Raw genomic sequence first — 26,888 nt, 5'->3', positions numbered from 1 at the left:
GGATTCCTGGATGAAACTGATAGTTAGATCCTTTCCAATCTGGTTTCAGGTCTTGTTACAGGACTGAAATGGCTTTGGTCACCGTTTGGTAGCTGGATCTGTTCTTGGGAGATGGATGGGGGAACTTAGACACAATTACCCAGGGCCTCTAAGCAGCTTTAGATTAGGGGTGTGCGATTCAGGTTTCGGATTCGGGTAAAGTACCCAAATCGGACCCGATTTGCAATGATTCGAGTTTTCCAAATCAGAAATCTCCAAAGAAGCGACCCCAGCTTCTTTGGGAGGGTGGAGGCCTTCTCCAACCACAGCACGGGCATCATGAAGGGCGGGCTGGCAGAGGGGCTGTGCACATGCAAGAGCCCCAAGGAGGAGGAGCGCCACATACACAGCATCCAGCACATCGTCAAGCCCTTTAACTACATGATCAGTGTCTCCTTCCTCACCAAGCACATGAACAGTGAGTAAAGCAAACAAGGAACACCCTCTCCTATAAAACCAAGTGTGCTGCTGAGATAAGTGGCTCTTGGAAGGGAAGTAGATTTGACTGCCCCTGGTCTTTTCTGTTGCACATGGCGGGGGTATCAGCTCCCCACACACCTGAGTGGGGCTGGGGAAAAAGTCTCCAGTCCTGTGCCTGCTTGTGGGTTCTACTGAATCCAATGGCTCCTACTGCTGGGTATGGTTGATGATTGCTCAGCTGTATGAATGAGCTGGCTGTTTGGGGTTGAAATGTTAAATGCAGTGTATGAAGTAGCAGTAATGCATGCTGTGTGCGCGTGTGGATAGGTATAATGTGGTGAGGTGGATCAGGCTGAGAAGTGAAGCTGACCCAGGATCATGTGGTTGATTCCTTGTTCTCCTGGGCCAGTTCTTCATCCATTAAACCATAGTGGCTGTCATGAAGTAAAAGTTTTCTTGGGTGTTTGACTGGCAGAGTTACCTTCTTACTTACTAATCACTCATTGATACAGCCATCATCAAATGATGGAACTTGTATGTGTAAAGTAGCCAGCAGCTGATGGAGTTCTCTCCTGGCAGAGAGATGAGGTTATAGAGGCAACTTCACATGCTGAATTTATCAGACTACTGTTAAGGGCCTAAACGGCCTGCCAAAAAAATGCTGGTGACTCTGTGTGGAAATGATTGTTGTGCTCTGCTGTGCATGGGAATCACTTGCAGAGCTCCCAACTTAGCCAGTAAATGCTTGACACATCCCATGCCCTAGAGGCATCATGTGAGGCAGTCATATCACTTCCTATTATACCAACTGCCACATTCCCACACATGAGAATGGACTATAGTTTCTCCAACACACTTTTACGGCAGTTCCCTGCGGATTTTACAATGACACGATCTCTCACTTTGCTTACTTCACAGTATAATACACTGAGTATGTCAAACACTTTCAGTGCTGTGTGGGTAATGTCTGTGGACTATTTAAGTTAACTTCAGTGTGCACTGAGCTGGCCAGTTGCTATTAATTGCATATCAAAAAGTTCTCCAAAACTGAATTGGAAAAATATGGTGAACTCCTGTGAAAGAATGACACAGCATTCACAAGACGTGCATTCTGAGGTGTGTTAAAGTTGACTAGCATTGCTTACATCTGTAAATACTGCTATATAGGTCGACCAGGTGACTGCATTTTCAAGGGCAGTATTCAGTGGCATTAAGTATTTCAGAAGTGGGTAAAATCCTTGTGAACATGGTTTGGGGATTAGATTCTTCTTTGCAGCCAGATGCAGCATTCTTTGCCTTTGGGTGAAAACGGTAGTGTGCTCCATAGCCTTTTATGGGTATAGCATTAAGCATTTCAGTGCTCTGCATCTCACATTGGAGCACATACAGCAGGTAGAAGAGCAAGGCTTTGTTAGTGAGCGAGGACCTTATTTCTGTCTGGTGTTAACTAGGGATGTGCGCTTCGGGTTTCAGAAACCCAAAGCGCACCCAGATTAACCCTAATTTGGGTTGATCTGTGATTCTCGAACCAGCCCCAGCAGAGCTGGGCCGATTCGGGAAACCTGAAGCAGAGCTTCCCGAAGCACTTCGGGTTGCTTCAGGAAGCTCTGTGAAGCCTCAGTTTCGTTTTCCCGGCCATGTTGGACGCTCCTCTCTGCAGGTCCGGGAGGAAGCGCCCAAGCAGCCTGACCGGGTGGTTGGCCCGCGAGGGTTAACCCCCAGGACTCCCAGTGAGGGGGTCAGGGTCCGGAGCGCCGCGGGAAGAGCCCCCTGCAGTCGATGCAGGGGGTAAATTGCCCGTTTGCTCCTACGGAGGCCGGCAGACTTGCGCAGCACATCGCGTGCTGCCGGGCCATGGAGAACGGCAACAAGCAGATTTAAGGTGAAAACCTGGAAGTAAGCGAATCCTTTCTGTTATTCTAAGCGTATGCGAAGGATTGGTGGGAGTTGAAGCTAAGAAGGTTCGGATATCTTCCCCTTCCTTGAGTTTTGGAACTTAGTTGGCGGACTCCCCCCCCCCTAAGATGGCGACGAAAAAGCAGAGCCCTGCTGTGGGCAAATCTGTTTCGGCTGCTTTGCAGGGGAAAGGAGAGTCTCTTGAAGAGGTGGTTAAGTGGTCGGTCGTTGAAGCTATGAAGCCCTTTGTTGATAAGCTAAATGAAATCGGACAAAGGGTTGGTTCAGTTGAAAACGAGGTGAAAACCATTAAAGACGTAGCATCTGGGGCAGAGCAGTCTGCTTGGGAAAACGCAGTACTCATGAAAGCAACAAACAAAGAAGTAAAGCTTTTGGAGAATCAATTGATAGGGTTACAAGTGGATTATGCTCAGACGGTATTGCGTCTTCAGAATGTGAAGGAGGAGAGTGAAAACTTAAAGGATTTGGTGTCGGAACTTTTGCCGTCATTCGCAAAGGCAACTAAAGAAGAGTTAAAAAGCGATATTCTGGAAGTCCGCTGGACATCTTCAAAATATGCAACGAAGCGTCAGCTGCCTCGCGAGATTATTATTGACTTTTCATCTAAGAAGACTCGGGACACTATCTTATATAATTTGTACAATGTGGACTTGGACTTTCTGGGTAACAAGGTTAAGATATTGAAGGACGTTTCATTTTTAGCCCGGAAAAGAAGATTTAAATATGAAAGGTTTGCAGCTCTTCTGAGGAAGCGTGAAATAAAATACAAATGGTTATTTCCGGAAGGCATCTGGTTCAGTTATAAAGACCAAGCCTACAAGATAACATCGGAAGCACAGCTGAGGGACTTTGTGTTTAATCATCAAGAGTTTCAGCAAGGAGAAGATTTAGGATCTGAAGGGGAGAATGGGGAGGAGGGAGTGAGCGCAGCTACTGTAGCTGTTCAGAGAGAGCTGCGACCGAGACGCAGGGGGCGGGGGAGAAGACCTGATCCTGACTGTAGTTCGTACTTTATAAGATCTACCAATCTAATAGCATATTAGAAAGTTTAACTTTAAATAATTGTATTATGAAGGGAATGCAATACTTGTAGATGTAGTGTGTGTTTTTTATATGTTGTTTCTTTCCTTTCCCCCTGTTCCCTTTTTCCCTTCTTTGTAGTTTTTGTGGCTAGTAATTAAAAATAAAAATTTATATTAAAAAAAAAAGGAAGCTCTGTGAAGCCTTTTACCCTTGCCATGGCAAAAGGAAAAAAGCTTCAAAGAGGTCTTCTCTTCCCGCAGCTTTCGTGTGATGGGAGGGGGAAGAGGGGAGTGAGAGAGGCAGGAGAGGAAAAGGGGAGAGGGGGTGGTCAGTGAAGGGAAATTGGCTGAGAGAAAGAGCCAGTCGCTGCAACAGCAAGCAGCTCTTCCGTTCCCAATTGGGGGATTCTCTGGGAGGACAGTATTTTTTTAAAAAAAAAATGTTTCAAGTTGGGACTGTGATTTGAATGTACTATTAATGCTGTTCACAGAAATCCAAGAAATGAAATTTCAAAAAATTATTTTTGGTGTGTGATTCTCTGGTGTGATGTTAGAATTTGTTTCAAGGTGGGAGACTGTATGCTGTGATTTGAATGTGCTATTGATGCTGTTCCCAGAAATCCAAGAAATAAAATTTTAAAAAAGTATTTTTGGTGTGTTTTTGGAGTGTTTTTGATTCTCTGGTGTGATGGTGGTGGTTGATTTAATCTAGGACTTTACATTGTGATTTAACAGTGATGTGATGTTTTTAATTTATTGCTGTTACCAATAAATAATTTTTTAAAATTTAATTTGTGTGTCTGTGAATCTCTGTTGTGATGGTTAGCCCCATAGGGAAACATGGAGAGTGGCTGGCCAGCCAGCTCTGGGGGTGCTGGGGAATTTGGGGGAATTTGTATTTGGTTTTGTTGGACTGTTGGGGGGTTTATTAAGGAGTTTCTGCCTGTGGCCATGGATGCCACATTCCATGTGTTTCTATTGTGGGAGTCTGGATTTTCCCACAATAGAAAGTGGGGTGACTGGGGTGGTGGTCAACCTTCTTTGGAGAACCATTACATGGCCCCTCGAAGTCCAATTTCCCTGATGCTTGGGTGATCTCCAGAGGGCAGGTAGGAGTAGGTCCCCTGCAAGTGTGGTACATTTTGCTTGCAAAATGCCATCCCCAGCCTCCTAGAACAGCCCACTAGTTTTCAACACATGGTTCAGTTTGGTTTGGGTTGAATTCAATGGATGATTCTCTAGAGTGAAGTTGATCCCCTTTCATCACTTTGGTTGTACTGAGGGAAGTTGTTCATTAGTTCACTTCTAGTTGCTCACTCAGTTGCTTCATATGATTTTGTGTATTTTTAATCAAATTTTTCTTATTGAGATTCTCTGGTGTTGGAATCCACAAGGATCTATGCTTTTCAATAGGCAGATCATTTTAACTGCCCCTTTGTGGGGTGTCAATTCCAAATTCACCGTTGCCTTCAGTAGATAATGGTTCAGGTTGAATCTCCAACCCTGAAACAAGCTCCCCCTTCAAAGACTTGGTGGAAAAGATTAATTCTAAGGTGTAGCCTCTTTAATGTGCTGGGCCCATCATTATTTGAGAGAGGCCCAGAGACTATAAAATCCTAGGCATGAATGTTGCCCCTGCAGAATCTCAGTCAACATGTCTCCAGCACTGGATCCAAGAGCACTTCTGTCACAAGAGAGTGCCCAATGAGGAACCAGATGACCAATAAACAAGCAGAAGACATAGTCTATCCTTAGCCCCCAACAAAAGAAGCATACAGTCAATGCCACCTACAGTTTGTACCAGGAGTCTGCAGAAGTTGAAGGACTCAAGGAAGATAATGACAGCCCTTCCTGCCCAACCACCTGTGTGGCAGAATTAGTTGGGACAGACACACTACATCATTTTCTTCTAACAGTGTCTCTGTTATGCAAGCCAGATCAATTTACTCTTTCTGTAACATCCTGGAGAGTCATGTAGTTTTGTGCCTCACTGATCTGTTATAGAAAAAAGGTGAGGGAAAGAGGGGCCTTGCATTGTCACCTCCCTGGATGCTACAGAAATTATATAGGCAGAGAGAATTCTTGTCAGATACTGGGCATCTTTGAAAAATCTCACCATTCTGCTGTGAGCCACAGGCCAGGAGCCCACAGTCTTTGTGTTCTCACCCTTCATAGGCACCAGGTTGTTCATTAGTTCACTTCTAGTTGCTCACTCACTTGCTTCATATGGTTTTTTTGTGTATTTTTAATCAAATGTTTCTTATTGTGATTCTCTGGTGTGAAGTTAGTCCTCATAGGGAATAATGAGGCTGGGGGGACCTTCTTTGGGGGGCCATAATATGCCCCCCCCAAAGTCCAATCTTCCTGAAACTTGGGTGGTCATGGGAGGAGGGTTAAGAGAGGGTCCCCTGCAGGTTTGGTGCATTTTGCTTGCAAAATGCAAAATGCCACCCCAGCCTCCTGGGAACCTTCACTCCGATTTTTCCCAATTTTCAGCCATTTTCAGCCATTGTTTCCAATGGGAAACACTGCTCCCGGCTATCCGGGGGCCTGGGGAGGCGCATTTTCTTTGCTAATAACACCAAATTTGCAGGGGACTCTCTCACAGCCCTCCTCTCATGGCCACCCAAGTTTCAGAGAGATTGGACTTCAGGGGACCATGTTATACCCACAGCTGTACATAATCTGGTCTTCTTGGGGAAATGGGACTTTGCCCCCAACATCAAGGCTGGTACTGATTCCCCCTTCGGTAGGGCTTGTGGCTCATCCCCAGGTATGGATCTTGTGACAGTGATTCACAGCACGGGGTTCCTGGCCTGCTGGATGTCAGCCTGGTCAGGGTCTGACTGGAGGGGGGGCAAACGGTTGGCAATTGCCCATGGGCAGTTTGAGAGACACCTGGTGCCCAGATTGAGGACTTTCTCCAACCACCCTCTTTTCCTGGATATGACCTACCTGCTGGCCTTGTTTGATTGAATTCTATTCTGATTTGGCCAGCCAATGCAGGCTATCTGCTAGCACACTAGGGGAGGGGTGTGTCAGGGTTAGGTCTTGTGGCCCCTTCTCACATGCCCGGGGTAATACCAATTGCTAGTTTGGGGTCAGAAAGGAATTTTCCTCCAGGCTCGACTGGCTTTGGAAACCTCGAGGTTTTTTGCCTTCCTTTGAGCATGAAGCAGGGGTCACTGGTGATGGGATGAGATTCTCTCCCAGGGGAGCCCACCTTTCAGCTGCCTGTTCTTGCGCACAGGTCTGGCCCACTTTTCTGGCATGGTCACCAGCACCGTGGGTTTTTGGGCTCCTCCCTTGCATGACAGGTGGGTCTGCACAGTTGGGCATAGGGCTGGCATCTGTCTGGAGCTCAGGCTTCCAGCTGATTTCTTTCTTTCTAGTTGCCACAGGTCAGTGCAAGTTGTTCTGGTTCATGGTGCACAGTAGCAGGTGCTGGTGCCCAGGCACTTCCCCAGGATGGAAGAGGTTTCTTTGGCAAGTCACAGCCCTCAGCTTCAAAGGGGCTGGATCATGTGGGATGCTCCAGGACTTACTGGTGCCAGCAGCATGTCATACCAAAGGACAGAAGCCCTTGATGGGCTGCTTGATGGCATCCTCAAGGTTGGTGAAGGGCAGTCTGAATCTGTGAACACAATATCATATACTATGCGACTTTGGCCAGATTGGTCCAGCAGCTTGACAGGCTTGGCCCCAAGGCCCTGGTTCTCCAGCTTGAGCCTGAGGCATTCTTTCATGGTTGATGTGGGACTCCTCAGTGGGCCTATTTCCATGGATGTGTATACCATGGTTGAACTTTCATTATGGCCTGGAAGAAGTGGCACAAGGCTGTGGAACAGTCAGTGAAACTCGAGGGGCTTGGTGCTTGCTCACCTGGACATCTCTCAGCATGGATGCCTTGTTCTGGTCTGTTGGAATGCACCTGTCCAGCTTGGGTCTGGACTTCAGGTTGCAGGACATCTGGAGTGGTCTGCTGTGTTGGTTGCAGCTCTAGGACCTTTGGCAGGAGCTGTTTTGTGACTTTTGTGGCAGTTTGGGCATTGGGCACTGATCAGTTTGGGGGAAAACAGGGCCTTTGAGCTCAATTTCCCTATTATGGATATCCCTTTAAGGGGTCTGGGGAGTGTGGCATGGCAAGTGCATGCCCAGCTCGGGGGCTGTAAGGTCCGCCTCATTCCAAGGTGGTAGGGGATCCACACACATGGTATCCCACTGTAATCCCATAATCCCCCCCAGCAAGGGTCTGAGGGGACATGGGGTCATTGGCTGGCAGGCAGGTCAGCAGATGCTCGGACCTGTGCCCTGTGCAGTGCCAATGCATCCCATCCAGGCCTCTCTTTCATCACAACTTTGGAGTGGAGCAGGCAGTTTGGGCATTGGGCAACAATCCATTTGGGGAGAAAACAAGGCCCATGAGCTTAGTTTCCCTATTATGAGGATCCCATTAAGGAGTCTGGGGAGTGTGGCATGCCAATGTGGGGAAGCTTCACTGTATCCTGAGGAGGTTCTTTTGCATATGGATTGGTGGTTGATATGCTAATCTTATCTGCAGTGCTATTGTAAGATGTAGAGTATTTTGTTAGTCTGGTGTTTTTCAGGACTGGAAACCATGCCCTATTCGTTCTTAAACTCTCTTCTTTCCTGTTGAAATTGTGCTTATGCTTATGAATTTCAATGGCTTCCCTGTGAAATCTGACAAAGTAGTTGGATGCGTTGTCCAGTATTTTCATCCAACTTCTTTAAGGTTGGCCAAGTCTGCAGTGTCTTTCATGTTCTTTTATTCTTGTCTGGATGCTACGCTGTGTGGTCCCGATGTAAACTTGTCCACAGCTGCAGGGTATGTGGTATACTCCTGCAGAGGTGAGGGGGTCTCTACTGTCTTTTGCTCATCATAGCATCTGTTGTATTTTTCTGGTGGGTCTGAATACTGTTTGTGGGTTTTGCTTTTTCATACGTTTTCCCATCTGATCAGTGATTCCTTTGATATATGGCAAAAACACTTTTCCTGTGGGAGACTGTTTTCCCTAGTTGTTTGATTTATCCTTGGTTTAATCGCTCTTCTTATTTCATTTCTAGAGTAGCCATTTACTTGAAGTGCGTGGTTTAGATGATTAATTTCCTCGTTGAGAAAGTGCGGTTCACATATCCATCTTGCACGGTCCACTAATGTTTTTATTATGCCTCTTTTCTGTCGAGGGTGGTGATTGGAGTTTTTGTGTAAGTATTGATCTGTGTGAGTTGGTTTCTTGTAGACCTTGTGACCTAATTGAAAGTTTGCTTTGCGGATGACCAGGATATCTAGAAATGGGAGTTTACCCTCAATTTCTTTTTCCATGGTGAATTGTATGTTCGAGTGGATATTGTTGAGATGGTTTAAAAACGCTATCAATTCCTCTTCACCGTGGCTCCAAATGATAAAGGTATCATTCACAAACTGGAACCAGACTGTAGGTTGGTGCAGTACTGATTCTAAAGCTGTTTTTGCAAAATGTTCCATGTAGAAGTTTGCTATAACTGGGCTGAGAGGGCTTCCCATGGCCACCCCATCCATCTGTTCATAGAATTCATTATCCCATTGGAAGTAACTGGTTGTCAGACAATGATGGAATAAGGCTGTTACATCCTCTGGAAAAATCTGATTAATAAGTGCGATTATGTCTTTTACTGGAACCTTTGTAAAAAGGGATACAACATCAAAACTGACGAGTATGTCCTGTGGATTGAGTTTCAGAGGACTGATTTTGTTGATGAAATGTGCTGAATCTTTGATGTAAGATGTGGTTTTTCCGATATGGTCCTGTAGAAGATTGGCCAGATGTTTAGCTAATTCATATGTCGGTGAACCAATGGCACTCATGATGGATCAGAGTGGGACTGAATCCTTATGGATTTTAGGGAGTCCATATAGTTGTGGTGGCTGTGCTTCTGTCTTGCATAGTTTTCTGTGCATGTTGGGATGAAGTGAGGAATTCCTGAGCAGCGCGTTTGTTAGCCTGGTGATTTTGCAGGTTAGATCTCATTTTAGTTTTTTGTATGTGGAAGGGTCCAGAAGTTTCATAATCTTCCTTTTGTATTCTTCTGTTTTCATGATCACTGTGGCATTGCCTTTGTCGGCTGGTAGAATAATGATGTCTGGATCTGCATTGAGGGTCTTGATGGTGTTCCCCTCCTTGCGTGTTATATTGCTGGTGGGAAGCTTTGCCTTCATAGAATCCTGGCCATCTCTCCTCTCATGTCCTCAGCTTCCTCTTCAGGTAGATGATTAATGGCAGCTTCTACATTTGCAATGATGCCTTCCACAGGAATTTCAGTGGGGGTGACTGCAAAGTTTCCTCCCTTAGTCAAGATGGAGGTTTCTTCCGGTGAGAGTTGATGGTCCATCAGATTGATGCCAATGCGTGCGTTGTTGAGCACTGAGTTTGTCTGTCTTTTATCTTGTAATTTGTTAAACTTCTGCTTCTGTCTGGAAGTATGGCTGGTTAACACATATTCCATTTTTCGGTAGGTGAGATTATCGACCTTGTCTCAATTATCACTTCTCATTTTATGGCTAGTGTTGATATGCAAGGAAAATAGCTCCTTGTCTGTGGCAGCAAGTTCTCTGCGGGTAGTGTGGATTCTCTCATGTAAGAGAGTCTGTTCTAGATGGTCATAAATACGGTTAGCCTATGGAGTTTTGAAGATTCTTCTTGTTGTGAGAAAAGATGGAATGGTTCTCATATCCCTGCAGCGTAGGAGAAAAGTTAAAGAACAGAGTAGATGTGGTTTCTTGTTCCAAAGTGTTTCCAGTCTCTGGGTCTGTTGAAATATTTCCTCCCCATAGAGGTGTTCGATATATTGTCACAGCTGGAGAACGTTGGTTGTTGTAGATTTTCCGGGCTGTATGGCCGTGGTCTTGGCATTGTACATTGTCTACATCTTACAATAGCTGTGTAGATAAGATTAGCATATCAACCACCAATCCATATGCAAAAGAACCTCCTCAGGATACAGTGAAGCTTCCCCCCACTGGCATTCCACACCCTGGGAAACTCTTACAGGATGACTCAGCCTAAACCCACCTTCCTGAGAAGATATAAATTACCTGCTAACATCTTCTCCACACATTGACACTGAACGATCTCCAGCTGTGAAAACCTTTGACAATATATCTCCCTAGCTCTCCTCCACCCTTTGTCTGAAACTGAATAAACCATATTGGGTTATGTAGAAATACAAATAAATCTCTGTAAGTTCAAACCGAAATGAAATTTCAAGTGAAAGTTACAGATTTATTGTTCCTTTAGTCAACAAATCTATTCTTTAAGCTGTCATTGATAAAGTTTAGTTTAGTTTATTTGGTGTTTAACCCACCCTCCCCACAAGTGGGCTCAGGATGGGGTACAACAGTCATAAAATACAATTACATATCAGATTCTACAATAAAATTCAGCAATTAAAATTATATATAAACAAAAACTTGATATAGTTGGCTACACATTCCTGCCCCCAGCATACAAAGAGGAGGTAGACAGACACACGAGCTGTACTCGAATACTGGAGACCAGTGGGAGGCTCAATGATGGTCCTGACACTGGCCTCAACCGTAAGCCTGATGGAACATCTCCGTCTTGCAGGCCCGCCAAAATGACACAAGATCCTGGCGGGCCCGAGTGTCCTCAGACAGAGAGTTCCACCAGGTTGAGGCCAGGACTGAAAAGGCCCTGTCCCTGGTTGAGGCCAAACGAGCCTCCCTAGGGCTAGGGATCACCAGTAAGTTCTTACCCACTGAATGAAGCGCTCTCCGGGGCACATACAGGGATAGACGGTCCCTCAGGTATGCTGGTCCCAATCCATTTAGGGCTTTAAAGGTTAAAACCAACACCTTGAAACGGATCCAGAATTCCATGGGGAGCCAGTGAAGCTGCTGTAGGATTCGTGTAATATGTGTCATGTATGGAACACCCATCAGGACACGAGCAACAGCATTCTGGACCCATTGTAGTTTCCGGATCAGACCCAAGGGAAGCCCTGCGTAGAGTGAGTTACAGTAGTCCAGCCTGGAGGTGACCATTGCATGGATCACTGTCGTTAGGTTCCAGGCTGAGAGATAGGGGGCAAGTTGCCTGGCTTGCTGCAGGTGGAAAAAAAGCAGTCCGGGAAACAGATGTGACTTGGGTCTCCATAGACAGGGAGGAATCCAAGATCACGCCAAGACTTTTAACCGATGAGACGAGCACCAATGGGGCCCACCCAAAGGTTGGGAGATGGAACTTCGCATGCAACAGCCCAAGTACAGGACCTCCGTCTTCGCGAAGTTCAACTTCAGTCTGCTCTGCTTCACCCAACCAGACATGGCCTCCAAAGCTCTCAGAAGGGCATCCGGGGCAGAGCCAGGTCGGCTACCCATCAACAGATACAACTGGGTGTCATCTGCATACTGGTGACAACCCAGTTCGAAACACCACACCAGCTGGGTGATGGGTGCATATAAAGATTGAACAAAAGGGGGAGAGTATCTCCCCCTGCAGGACGCCACATACCAGTGACTGGCACGTGGACACCCTCTCCCCCAGCTACCCTCTGTCCCTGACTGGAGAAAAAAGACAAGCCACTGCAAGGCTGTCCCTCGGATCCCCACATCGGCAAGACGGTGGGCCAACAACTCATGGTCGACCATGAGTTGTTGTTATAAGCCATCCTTGCCAGACATGATATAATATTCTCTATATCCATTGTATATTGTGCAGCATACTTACATACACATAATAGTCCCAGTCACACTCTCCAAATAGATATTTTCCATTTTCAATCAATGCTAATTCACAGCAGCTGCTTGACTGCAGTAACGAGCTCTTTTAAAACAAGTCTGCATACATGCACTCACCTCTCTTAAAGGTAAAATACCACAAACATTATGTGAATTTACAAAAATACTGCAAAATTGATCTCACTATTTAATCCATGTGGGGTTATACAGTTCATTATGAAAATCCACTTGGCTTCACTCTGTAATAACTTCCTATGATCATTGTCATCAGATCGCACTACTTCCAAAACTGAGTATTTAAGTTCCCTTTCATTATTATGATTTCTTGCAAAATGATCCACTAGGGGAGCTTCTAAGTTTCCTGTACGGATCTTAGAGAGATGTTCTCTTATTCTCACTTTCACTGGTCTCGTTGTGCTACCCACATATACCAGAGAGCAGGGGCATTGAATTATATAAACTACTTGTGATGTGGAACAGGTGGAAAACGATCTCGAATAGAGTGGTTTGCCTGTAGCAGGATGTTTTATAGATGCAAGCGGTACACTCAGGGCACAGACATTACAGTGCCCGCAAGTATAATGTCCCAAGGGGAGATGTGACTGTGTTTCTACTTCCCTAAAATCAGAGTGTACTAGAGAATCTCGCAGACTTTTAGTCCGTCTAAATCCGACCCTTAAAGGTGTATCGCATCCAGGTACATCTTTGATGACATGCCAATGTCTTCTAATGACTCTGGCTATATCCCCTGCTAAATATGAAAACTCGAGTCCCCACGTTATGCCCTGATCTTCGTGTCTCTGTGTGTTCCGAGGGTGCAGAAGATCTCGCCGTGACCTAATTTCAGCTCGTCTCAGGGCACTGTCTACAATGTCCCTCGGGTAGCCCCTGGATGTAAATGCTCCGTACATATCCCTTGCTTCCCACTCAAAATCTAAACTACTAGTGGAATTGCGCTTCAGTCAAAGGAATTGGCCGTAGGGGATATTATTTTTGAGGTCACGTCTATGGAAGGATGAATAGTTGAGATAAGCAGACCGGTCAGTTGTTTTTTTAAAAGATCTAACTCCTAACCTAGTATCTGAGATTTTGTATACTGTAACATCTAAAAACGAAATACATTGATCATGTCCCTGGTATGTGAATTTTATGTTATTATCTATCTGATTTAACCAGTTCACAAAATCATTTACATAGTCCCGCCCCCTCATTATGAGGAAAATGTCATCAATGAATCTCTTCATAATAATAATTTGTTCAAAAAAAGGGTTGTTAGCTTGATTTAAAATAAGCCGCTCTTCCAAATCAGCCATAAATAAATTGGCAATGCAGGGAGCCGCTGAGCTGCCCATAGTGACTCCCTTGACCTGGTAAAAAAATTGTCTGCCAAAACGGAAATAGTTCCTCTCCAGAATTATGTCTAGCATATTCAGAAGAAAAGGGGTTGGGGGGTCATCTGTTCATCTCTTTAGTAATACACTCTCAATAACTCTCCTAGCCTCTAAATGAGGAATTGAGGTGTATAATGCCTGTACATCTAAGGTCATTAAAAAGGTGTCCTTCGGTACCGTAAGCTCTTCAATAAAGTTAATGAACATGGTTGTATCTTTAATGAAGGTTGGTGTCTTCCTCACAAATGGCTGTAATATGTTATCCAAGCAAATAGCCAAAGGCTCTAAGATGGAATTGAGGTTGGAACTGACGAGTAGGAATGGATGGAGTTCTGGGAATGGAGATCATTAGAACTGAAGAAGACAGAACCTTTAGCCAGTGCTGGGACAAATGGCACAAGAACAGATGAAGGACCAGGAACTGCTGGAATCAGAAAAGACTGGGACCCCTGGAATTGTGTGAACAGAGGAGCAGATTGCAGCCAGTTTACAAAGTCCTGCCAGTTATTTACAGTTGGAATTGCAGACCAAGGTACACACAATTGTGGAGCCAGTGAAGAGGTTGTAGTCTGTGGGGTCCACAAGGCAGAGGGCAGTTGTTGGTGGCCCAAGTATTGGGAAGGCCCCTGAGAAGTCATAGGAACCAGTGTCAATTCCATAGGTAAGCTTGGAGCAGTAAAGTAATCAAATGGAACATTGCCGCCGCCGCCCCTCATCTCCCTGTAGCAGTGGAATGTGAGGTGGTGAAGGAGTCTGAGGTGGATTAGTGACCTCCTCCTCTACAATAATGGATGGAGCCAGAGTTGGAGAGTGGCTATGCTTATTCCAGATAGTGGACACCAACCACTTTTGATGTTTAGGCTTACTCTTCGCCTTTTTAGTAGGTAGTTCAGAGGCAGCACATTCTGGACAGGTTGGATCTGTGAGTGACGTTTTGCATTCAGATGAGCAACCAGGAAGGGATCACTCATCATCAAAGAGGAATCCGATGAGAGAACAGTCAGAGCTGATGGCCAACACTTGTTTGGATCCAAAGATCTGGCCCTCGGAACCAATCATGACAGTTTGAGTTAGGCTGGTTTCTCTATTGCAGCAGGTGACTTCGCTGCCAGTGTATCTGAGCCAGAGAGAACTTTCTCCCATAGCGCCACTTTGAGCCAAGAAGCTCTGTCACTTCTGGCTTTGGGAGTGAACCCCTCACAGTGTCTGCATCCCAATATGTTGTGGGTTTCACTCAGACACAGCAGACAAAGATTGTGCTCATCAGGATAAGGCATTTTTGTTTCACATTGTGAATATTTTTTTAAAGAGTGATTTTTGAGACATGTGAATCAAACAGAAATACAGGAGCAAAGGAATTGCAGTCAAGTAAAGAGCTAGGAAGAACCTCTCTTGATGGTGGTAAAAGAAGAACTGAGGGAAATTGGGGTGCTCCACCTCACTACCTGCATTTGGATGAGAAAACCTCTGTGCATGTGCAGTACAGGCGGAGGCACCCCCTTACAGATCTTAAGAGCTAGAGAAATCTCTCCGCAGCTGGCCTGGATGTGTGCAGTCCCAATGCACAGATGAATGATGACAAAAAGCCAGGTAAAGATTGATTCTGTGGCAGATGTAGTCCTTTTCCATGCAGAATGCAAATAAGTCTGGAGATCAGTTTAGAGACTGAATTTTGATCGTGCGTGCAGAATTCTGGAGAGAAATAGATGCAGCATGAGGCCAGAACCAATGAAAAAGCCACGTGTGGAAAAGACCACGCTCTCTCTCCGCCAGTCCACTCTCAAGCCATTTCCACTCTGCATACCTGCCCCCAGGTTCAAAGCTTTTAGAAAGTGGGTTTTTTCCCTGCTTCCCTACAACATCATGACGCATTCATGCACCTCCTGGGGTTCTGTAGGTTTTCTCAAACATGCTTTACTGCAAAGTTTTGAGAAAGCACAGTAAAGCCTAGATGACTACCAGGTGGGTGGGAAAGCTTGGATTTTCCTGCCCACATGGCAGTCATTTTCTATCACCCTGCTACTTGAGGGTCTCTTGTTTTTCTAATTAAAAAAAAAACCAACCCTGGCAATTGAATATCACTATATCCATATACCATTACAACAATATGTATAACAGGTCCTCTGATTTTTTTTCTTTTTTCTTTAAAAAAATCAGTCTCTTCCACTGTAAAGATATTAAGGGGAAAGATATATCTCTACAATGGAAGGGGCTAGATACATACATTTAAAAAAATGAAAGTTGGGATTTCAGAAATCTTGTATACATATTTTTATTAATATAATGATATTCAGTTGCCATTTTAAAAAAAATAGAAAAGGTGGTAATGGCCTGAGGAAGGGAGGGGTGGCTGTTGGAGGGGGATTGGGGCACATAAACTTGCCATGTGGAAATCCTGTTACTGCTGCGATGTATGAGCAGCTGCAGCAGCAACAAAGAAACCACATAAGCCTGTCCTTGTGTGGAAACCACCTTGCTGTGAGGAGACAACAATGTTGTAAGCCATTTGGGGTCTCTATTGGGGAAAAGTGAGGTAAAACCATTTTAATAAATAATGAATAAGCACGTGTTTTGCTTCTGAGCTGCAGGCTCATAAACTCATAGTTCCAGTTTTCCTTCCTAGTTCAATAGATCTTATTCTTGCATAAGTACAGAGCCAAGAGTAATACTTACTTCCTTATAAAATTTCTTTTAGATCAGATAGTTATGATATTATTTGGTATAATTTTAGAGAACAACTTCTGTTTGCGATGGATCCCTATGTTTTGTGAAAGAAACAGGCCTGTCCTATCTTGAATTTACAATAAAGCATAAAACTTAATTTTATGGTAGAAGATCACTGCCAGATAGCCAGATTTCATTTCATAAAGCGTATGTTTTTTATTCCAATCTGAGGCTTACCACTTAGCTCTCCTCTTCTTAGCACAGAACAAAGAAATAAGATATTTAATGCATCATACCACACTTTTCTTGAATGATGTACTTTTTCTTCTCATTATCACAGAACATTACATTAAACAAAATTCTAAGAAGGTCATTCACAGATGATTTACTTACAGGAAAGTGATTAATTGCCTCATTAGTTCTTTAAATTTACAGAAAGATATGTTATTACAGTTGAGGTACACTTACTTGGGCAGCAGTATCTTTAATAGATATACTGAGTGACTGCTCTTTTTCTTGAAGCCTAGAAATTATAATTAACATAAATTAGAAAGTTAGTATGATCAGACACTCAAGGCCTGATAAATAATACAAGAACTAAATATCAGAACCTCATTAATCTATGTTAGTTTTTACATCACAGTTCAAACCATTCACTTTGATAGGAATTAACAAAGGGCTTAACAAAAACTTCAGCCTGGGAAACCCAGGTTTGATTTCTCACTCACCATGAGTGAGTGACCTTGGGTCTGTCACACTCTCTCAGCCTAACTTTCCTCACAGAATCATGAGAACAAAATGAAGGAAGGGAGAAAACAATGTAAATCACCTTAAGTTCCTTAGAGAAAAGACAGAGTAAATATATTAAATCAATAACTAAATTAAAAGCTCAACACAATCCAGTCAGTGTTAATATTTTACATTTCATTAGTTTAATTGGAAACTTGTGGAAACACCCATTCAGAGGTTTAGAGTAGGCATAGTGTAGAAATAGATGAATAAACCAAGTTTTTATAATTTTATTTGTTCAGATTATTATTTGCAACTGAACTCTGGCCATTTCTACATGACTTACCTTCCTCCGGAATGTTGCGGAATATCACAAAAAACACGCGGAAGATAGCATCTTCTCACGCGAAATTTCGCCAGGAAGGCGCGATCATCCGGAAGTTTTGTGCGACATCGCTTCTTCCTGTCACAATTTCATGCAAGAAGACACTGTATTCCGCGTGTTTTTCGCAACGTTCTAGAGGAAGATAAGTCATGTGGAAACGGCCTCTATTTAGAAACATTCATCACCCAGTCTGAAGGGATAGCCATTCTGAAGATGGTTGTAAACAGATCTAGGTCATTACAGAGGCACTAACCACATGAAGGAGCTTTGGCAGTGGCCTTTGCACAGAGGCTGCAACACAGAGACTGAAGTTTTGCAGAATGGAAAGAATATAGCACACATTGCACTCATTCATATCCTAAGAATGTTACACAGACTTGCCAAGTGCCTGAAAAAAATGTCCTGCCCTTTTAACAGAGGCTTAATGGAATGTTATTTACTAAGTGATGTTCCATGTCATGAAAAACTTCAGTTGCCCATTTCCTCACATTAAGCCTGATGTCTACTCAGATTTCATTGGATTCAAGAGAATATATTCCCAGGTGACATGCAAATAACAGCCAACAACCTTACAGCCAGAAAGTAACTGATGAAGTTCCATCTCTTAAGCCAGAGCTGGACTAGACTTGAAGCTAAACAAGACTGGACTTGGTAAATAATCTGGAGGAAGTACCTAATGTGCTCTGAGCTCTCTATAATGCTAATACAACAGTAAAGATTAAGGGACAAACTACCCATTCCGAATTACAGGAATCCATCATGAAGACTAGCAGCTGTACTGCAGCTGTGAGTTCATCATGGCATCTCAATTTAGAAGTGCCATGGAGGCCTGATTCAGATCAGGACCAAGGTGTAGGGGACTAGCACCTGCCTCCCCCCATACCATTTTTCTGAGCTAAAATGGCACAAGGGGGCATTACACAACTCATTGGGGGCTGCATGTGCAAGCATTCAATGCATTTACATTCCCCTGATGGGGAAAACTACCCACACACACACACACACACCATTTCAGCTCAGGAAAACATTACAGGGTGGGGGAGAAGCCTCTCTTTCTACTGGCACCACTGTCCTGATCAGGATCAGGCCCTTGCAATGCTTCTAAATGGAGTTGCCACCAGGAGCCTGCAGCTGCAATATAGCTGCTAGTCCCTGTGGTGAAGTCATTAACTTGAAACATGTAGCTTAGCCCCAGGTGGAGACCTGTGATAATCCACAGTGAAGGAGCAGAGGTAATGAGGAGACTCTTCATTGGTGCATCATTTGGGCTTTTTATTTCTCTAACTTTCTCCATCCCCAATCTCCCAAACCAGATTTTTTTCTATCACTAGAGCAGAATTCCCTTCAAATAAAGCTGGAGGTAGAGGAAGGATGGAGGGGAGAACAGAAACGTATGGAATCATTAGTAGTTAATTATAACTACTGCCCCCAGGGTGATCAGGAATCGCTCGCAAACAGACAGGGAACTAGGTGTGTGTACAGAGGTGGGGGCTGCATTTTGCTTCATTAGAGATTCCAAAATAACTCTGAACACAGATTCTGTGAAAAACCTTTGAGGTCTCTCCAGAAATGGCATATTGAAAATGATGACCTTCAGAACAGACCTAATCCAAGGCTTTTGAGAGAAGAAAAGCACAATACTCTAGGGGATACTATCTGCTGGAGCTGACTTCAATGGAAAATATACAGCAAAATTCTATTAAAAGTTTGAAATGAAATTATTTTCTTGCCCTTCAAATTCTGCACAATATAAATCAATCAGGAAATCAATACTCTTAGTTTGCTATCCATTAATCTCTCTGCTTATTATTTTGCTTGTGTTATAACAAGTGAATGCTTACAATTTAAGATACATTTTTTGACTTACATCATACATTGGGTGTAGTTTTGTACATAAATAATTGCACCATAAAAATATTTGTAGCATCAGTCTTGTAATGTTACATTGTTTGCAATGTTAATAGGAGATAAAGTCATATTGGGTTCTGTACAGATGATTTTAATTTACCAATCCTTTCATCTTTTAAAAAAAGGTACCCTTTAATCTAAATGGCTAATAACAACAAAAAAGAGCCAGTGTACTGTAGTGGTTAAAGTGTTGGAGAAGGAACTGGGAGATGCAAGTTTGAACATCCAATCTGAAATAGAAGCTTGCTGGTTGACCATGGGCCAGTCATACATTTTCACACTTCACAGGGTTGCAAGTCATCTTGGATCAAAGGGAGATATAAACGAAGTAAATAAATAAATAAAATTAACAGGAAATACTCATGCCATAATTTTCTGTAAGGGACTATGTGATTTTTCATTTGCTTTGCCTCCCAGTTCAACTCAGGTGTCCAGGAAAATTATACATACCACAACCCCTGCCATGAAATTTATTTATTTACAATCCACCTTTTTCACCAGTGGGAACCCAAAGTGGCTTATATAATTCTCCTCACCTCCACCTTATCCCTACAACAATCCTGTGAGGTAGGTTAGGAGTCTGGCATTTGCACTGGCTCTTAAGCAGAGGCCCAACAGCCCTCTCTTGTGTTTATAAATACTTCCAAGCCCCTTCCGAGTTCTGTTGCTTAGAAAGAAAAGGGACCAGGACAGAAAGATGGTTAGTGTGTCTATGTGTGCAGGAGGGGGAAGGAGGAGAGAAAGACAGGACTATTGTAAGACAGGCCCATATTGAAGGGTGTTATGAAAACAAATTGAAGTGAAACTTTTAGAACTGGGGAAGTGGAATTGCATTTGAAATTTGTTTTAATTTGCAAAGGCTTGGAGGCTGGTAGCAAGAAGTTTGTGGTAGATTTCACAATGCATTTCAAGTGACACTTTTCATGAAATCATGTAAAAGGAGGCGCTTGATGGAAGTCCTCCAAAATAAGACTCATGACATTTCTTGTTACGACAAGGGATTCTATGGATATGATTAGATGCCCAATAGATATTATAATTAATGATGAGGATATCCTCTGTAAATAATTTTAAAAGGCTTTTATCCTGCTTTTCCAGTAGCTCAGGGCAGCTTACAAATAAAATACTATCAGAACTGCACATCACATAAGCAAACCACCACTCACTCCCAGGCTGATGGGTTCTTTTGAGGTAAATTGCACTGTTTGTGCAGATATGTTTAACTCTGAAGGCTAGATATGATGTTTTTTGTGATTCATTATGATGGAACGAATTCAGGTTTATGGACATCAGAAGGTTCATTTAACACAAAAGGGATTTTCTTGTTTTATTTGGTGGGAAAGAGAACATCAAGTAAAGGAATGCTTAAATTTTCAACAATGCTATTTCATGTAAATTTGACTGCAGGGTAGATTACTTTAATATAGTGTCTTGACCTACCTCTGATTCTAGCCCTTCACTTAAAAAATAATAATACATTCTGCACCAGAGAAGCAAGTTAATTCAGTTGCAAAAAATGCCTTCTCCTCATGCAGTTTAGTGCAGAAGATGGTCCCCTACCTTGACATGGCCAATCTGGCCACCTGGACCCATGCCATGGTAACAATGGGACTAGACAACTGTAATGCACTCTATATAGGTCCTCAAAGTCAACTTGGAGACTCCAGTTGGTGCAGAACACACAGCTCAATTATTATTAGGAGCTAGGCAAAGAATGCATATTATTCCCATTCTGAAGTTACTCCATTGTCTACCCATCAATTACTGGGTTGTTCCAGGTTTTGGCTATCACATACAAAGCTCTTCTTGGTCTTGGTCCCTCATATCTATAGGACCGCCCTTCTCCCTATGTCCTGCCATGGTAGCTTAACTTATCTGAACAGGGCCTTCTGCAAGTGCCACCCTGCAAATGGGCAAAAATCAATAGCTGCCTGTACAACTGGTGGCCCCCACATTATGAAATTACCTAACAGAAGAGGTCAGAAAATAATAATATTAATAACTTTTGATTTATATCTCACCCTTCAGGACAACTTAACACCTATTCAGAGCGGTTTATGAAGTATGTTATTATTATCCCCACAACAAACACCCTGTGAGGTAGGTGGGGCTGAGAGAGCTCCTAGAAGCTGAGACTCACCCACGGTCACACATTTGGCTTCAAGTGGAGGAGTGGGGAATCAAAACCAGTTCTCCAGATTAGAGTCCCATGCTCTTACCACTACACCAAACTGGAAAAGCTCCCATTTTCCTGGTTTTCTACTAACTATACAAAATTGATTTATTCAGGAGGGCTTGTCACACAGGTTAATAGGTCTGCGCTGTAAAGAAATGGCTCAGAGAAATGTGTTGGTAAAGGACAGGAACTGTAGACTATATTACTGTGTGCTGTCTGTTGTTATGAGGATGCACCTACCAGACATTTCAACATAACTTAATATGTCAAATCAATTTAAAACTGCCCTTCCCAGGACCCCATCTCCCAACTCTTCACTTTCGATTCCTCTCTCTGCTAGGACTGAAAAAAAAAGAGTGTATGAAGAGTTGGGAGATGGAGTCCTAATGGAGAACAGTTTTAACACTGGCAGGAGAACTGGGGGAAGTTGGCAAAGAGGTGTGTGAAGTAGCTGCAGACTCCCAAATTGGCCAAAGAAAGGGGATAGATAAGAAGAGGAGATGTTCCCTATCCAGTCAAACAGGATGGTAGCTCTGGAAAGTGAAGAGATCCCTGGTCTGGAGTAGTTGGAAATTGCCTGTGGAGGCCTTCAGATTCATTTAACAACTGAAGGAAAGCACTGGTGTTTGGAGAGAAGAATTTGTGGGTACTTCACATACAATTCCTCTCTCTGCTAGTACTGAAAACAGACCCTCCTCTTTCCAGCTCATGCTACCCAATCAGATGCCTTGGAGTAGCCTGTCACCCAAAGCTCTGTGTCTGTGAGAGATGAACCCTTAATTGTCCTGCATCTGTGTGTACATTACTTCCAGGCTTTTTAAAACATGCAATCCATCACAGCCGGAAATTCACTACCCCCACACCACTTCCCCAGTTACCGCTGCTCTATGCCCAGAGGAAGGCAAAAATCCTCCAGGATCCCTGGCTGATCTTACCTGGAGGAAAATTCCTTCCTGTCCCCAAAATGGTGATCTGCATTACCCTGGGCCCATAAAAAAAGGGCACAAAAGCCGAGCACTGGTTCATCTCTTCCTGTTCTCCCTCTCGCGCGCTGTCTGATTCCATACTCTGTCTGAGTCCATACAAAGTCACAGAACCTGTACTGCTAACAGACAGCCATCTAGTCTCTGCTTTAAAAACTTAAAAGGAGAGCTGACCACCTCCTAAGAAAGCCTGTTCCACTGACGAAGCTCTCCAACTGTCAAGAAGTTCTTCCTAATGTTTAGCTGAAAACTCTTTTGATTTAATTTTAACCCAGTGGTTTTAGTCAGACGCTTAGGGGCAAAAGAAAATTCTCTATGTGACAGCCCTTCAAATATTTGAAGATGGCTGCCAATATCAATACTCAATGTTCTTCTCTCCAGGGGTCATTTTGTAAAAAAAGAGCTGCAGGAATTCATTAGCATAACTCATTAGCATATGCCACGCCCCTTGCCATCACCGGAAGTGTGTCATTAGCATAACTGATTTGTGTATGCCACACCCCCTGACATCACCTATCCTGGCTGTTTTGGACCCAATCCCGGCCATTCAGGGCTGAAAAGGGGCCCAAAATGGTCAAGATCAGGCCGTTGCTGAGCGGGGAGAGTGATCCACCACCCACCAAAATGACTGAAAGGGGCCCAAAATGGCCAGGATCAGGCCCCAAATGGCTGGGATTCAGCTGTTGCCAGATGGGGGAGTGTTACCCCACCTGGCAGTGGCCTGGTCAGGGCTGTTTTGGCCCCAATTCAGGACAAAACTGCCTGATCCAGGCCGAAATGGGCCCCCAAATGGCTCAAAATGGCCATTTTGGGCACATTTTGGCCTCGATCAGGCCCAAAATGGCCCAAATTGGGTCAGTGCCCAGCAGGGGAAGGGTCCCCTGCCCGGCTTTGACCCAATCCATGTGGTTTGGGCCCCAATCCCAGCCAAAATGGGCCCCAAATGGCTAAAAATGGACATTTGGGCCCTGTTTGGGGCTGAAACCACCGGGACCGTGTCGGTGCCGGGTGGGGGAGGCTTCCCCCACCAGACACTGACCTGATCCTGGCCAAAAAGGGCCCAAAAAGTCTGAAAGTGGCCCTTTGGGGCCTGTATTGGACCAAAACTGCTGGGACTGGGTCAGTGCCGGGTAGGGGAGGATTCCGGCATGTTCCAGTGATCTGCCGCATTCCCCCTCGAAATGAGCCCTACTTCTCTCTAAGGTAAACATACCTAACATCTTCAATCTTTTTTCATAGGATTTGGTTTCCAGACAATTCAATGTATTCAAGGGTCCAGTTTTAGTAGAAAATCACTGTTATCTTTGATATATGTTAGAAAGTTTTGGTATCAGATTCTGTAGAGGCCCAACCCTTTGGATTGGGGCCCAAACCACATGGATTGGGTATTTTGGGTCAAAATACAGGAATATCTTTTCAGTAGCTGTTTTACTACCAACAACAGTGGAACATCCTAAACTGTTTATTATATGAGCCTTCTGAGAAAAAACGTGATTTCACATAAGTTTCTTTTACCACCTTCCACTCCATCAGCAGCCACCTACATCTAGACAAACTCCCTGAATGGGATGGGAAGGTGAATTTGCATTGAGAAAATGGTGCAGAGGAGAAAGCGTATAATCCCACTTCACTCAGCGCCATGGTCTCAATCCAAATTGTGTTTCCCTTTACTGCCTTTAAACATACTGTGGAAGATTCAGTCATGGACCTCACACCATCTTGTCTAGTCTGACCCTAAGGCTAACAATAAGATCTTTCTCTTGCATAAATATGTGTGCCCATGAATATAAAGACAAATAATACTGATAGGGATTTTTTAACTTTAAAAGGGCTTTAAAGTACCACACAGTACCTTTTTATGCACTTTGGGAAATCCAAACTGCATGGAATTTGATGAGATGCTTCCAAAGTATCAGCCAAGGCCTTGCCTATTGCCTGTAGCTCTCCATGCGATACCCAGCTAAGCAAGGTAGATAATTCACTATCCTGCAACTGAGTGATTGGATCTTGATTTTCGATTTCTTGCCTTAACTGTTGATCTTTAGCTTCCAAAACAGCCAGTCTTGCTCTTAAAAGTTCGATTTCTTTCTGTATGAAATGAAAACAGAATTTACTGGGTATTATTCTTATGAAAAACAAGTATACAACGAATGACATCCAGTGAACGAAAAGAAACTCAGACTCTTCGTTCACATACCTGAGAACTACTTCTCTCATATAGCTGTAATGTATTTGTGAATATCGTAACGACATGGACGGATCCAACTGCCTAGTTTTCTCACCCATCAAAATCTGGTTGCTATGTGCAAAAATGTATCTCTGCCATCTGAATAGCATTACAGGGAAACAGTTTCCACGTGCTTATTATGTTTTTAACACAGCATGCTATCCTACTGAACTGCTACACTGCAACAGACTTAACAATATGAATCAAGTTAACAATATGAATCAAAACAGAAATATTCATTCACTTTGTGGGAACCCATTCTGAAAATCTGCCAAGCCATAAGAGTTCATTTAACTTTCCAGCTGTGCTCATTAGTTTAAGAACACTCCTCTTTCTGTACTGAAAGGGTTGGTCCAAAAAATTCAATTTATACAAATGTTGCCTGAGAGATATCTTATTCATAGTACAATTCCTCCTGCTCTAAGTTGCAGTCGCAAGAGCAGGTAATGTTTCAACACTGGCATCTGTCAAGGAAATAACAAAGGTCATCAGGACAACATCAGGTCTGTTACTCTGAGTCTTGAATCAGGTGTAGAGCACACACAATTCATTCTCTGTACTACAAGTTTGGGTATGCTGACAGAAATTCAATAGTCCTCAGTTAACAAAGAATCTATCTCCAAACTGAAATGTATTCATTACCATTAGGTAGAATAAGAAATTTGAAAAGAGAAAGTACAGACACAAAGAAAGAAACCTGGTACTGGTACCTTTCATGTCAAATGGAGAGGGAGTGAAGGATCTCTGCACTTCAGGATTGCAGCTATGCAATGCATCAGAAAAGTATAATTCTAAAACAACAATCTCATTTGGTGAAAGAATTTTTCACAGTTGTTCCATTTGTACAAAAATACAATAGTACAGACCTAGCATATTTTAGAGTATACCTTTTCAATATGAGTATGAAAATCTTTATAATTCAGTTTCATACCCCCAGTTAAAGGTAACTATTAACTATCGTTAAGGTTTATGCAGATTAAGGCTGCTGAGATGATGATAAAGAGAACTGTTGCTACAGAGAGGAGGTGACCTACAATTCCATGGACCATTCCCAACTCTTTATCCAAATTATATCTGCCCTAGCCATGAACAGGCAGATCTGCTGACCTCTTGCACCCTAACTTCCAATCTTCAATGAGAATAATACAAACTAAACTCATCATCATAATGAAGATCTTAAACCTGTTTTTCTATATCCAGTACAACATAAGCCACATTTGAAGTCAACATTGACCATTTGACCCCAGGAATAAAACAGTGTTTCACCTACCTGTAACTGTTGTTCATCTACGTCTTCCGTGCAGGCACACATGGGGACTACGCACACACAGGCCTGCCAATTTCAGAGATTTTATAGCTCAATACCACTAGGGGGCGCCCCTGCCTCTCTGCGCACATACACAGCCGTTCTTTCCTGCCAAAACGGTGCCTAAGAGGCAGGGCACCCCCAACATACCCTCAGTCCTCTTTCGCCGCCATGCTGCAAGCTAAGTTCCAAGAGTGTTAGTGGGGAAGGAGGGAGGGCATGTGTGCCTGCACGGAAGACCTAGATGAACAACAGTTACAGGTAAGTGAAACACTGTTTTTCATTGACGGTCATCCTGTGCAGTCCCACATGCAAGATTACAAAGCTTAAATACCTGGGAGGAGGCAATGAAGAGTTGTCACAGGAAGATCAACTGCAGGACCGCTGTCCCAACTGCCATCTCCCTTTTATCCAGGATGCCCAACGTTTGACAAATGTGTCAGCTGAAGCCCACGTCGCCACCCTGCAGATGTCTTGGAGTGGTACACCATTCAGAAGAGTGGCTGACGATGCCTGGGACCTGGTGTAATGAGCATAAACTCCCAACGGACAAGGTAGGTTAGTAGTTTCATAACATTCTACAATGGTCTGAACTACCCACCTAGCTAAGGTTTGAGGGGGTCGCCCTTTTACATTTCTTCTGCCTTGAATAACACAGAAATAGATAGGAATCTACCCTAAACAGTTTAATCCAATCCTATGCACATCAAGAGAATGTAAAGCTTTCTCAGCATTAGCATTAGAACTCTGAGTGCGAAAAAATACTGGCAAGGATATCTCTTGGGAAAGATGGAAACTAGAAACTACCTTAGGTAGAAACACAACTTTTGTTTGAAGGACTACCTTTTCTGTGTGAATTTTCAAAAAGGGGGGCTCATAGGACAATGCAGCCAACTCCCTCACCCTCCTGGCCGAAGTAATGGCCACCAAAAAGACCACCTTCATGGAGAGTAAACATAACGG

General features: G+C 43.6%; 1 protein-coding gene across 1 annotated transcript in view; it reads right to left on the bottom strand.

Annotated features, from left to right (window-relative positions):
• DISC1 (DISC1 scaffold protein) overlaps window positions 1–26,888 on the bottom strand; it is a 297,325-nt gene that overhangs the window by 160,442 nt on the left and 109,995 nt on the right. Inside the window, exons 6-7 of the mRNA XM_054972088.1 lie at window positions 24,245–24,480; window positions 16,680–16,734 (exon numbers count right to left, since the gene is read on the bottom strand). Of these exons, the coding sequence (XP_054828063.1) occupies window positions 16,680–16,734; window positions 24,245–24,480 (291 nt within the window). The remainder of the gene's footprint in view (window positions 1–16,679; window positions 16,735–24,244; window positions 24,481–26,888) is intronic.

The sequence above is a fragment of the Eublepharis macularius genome, chromosome 1 (genome assembly GCF_028583425.1).
Source record: "Eublepharis macularius isolate TG4126 chromosome 1, MPM_Emac_v1.0, whole genome shotgun sequence".
Taxonomy (NCBI): domain Eukaryota; kingdom Metazoa; phylum Chordata; class Lepidosauria; order Squamata; family Eublepharidae; genus Eublepharis; species Eublepharis macularius.
Note: the sequence above shows the minus strand (reverse complement) of the source record. Positions and strands in the feature narration are given on the sequence as shown.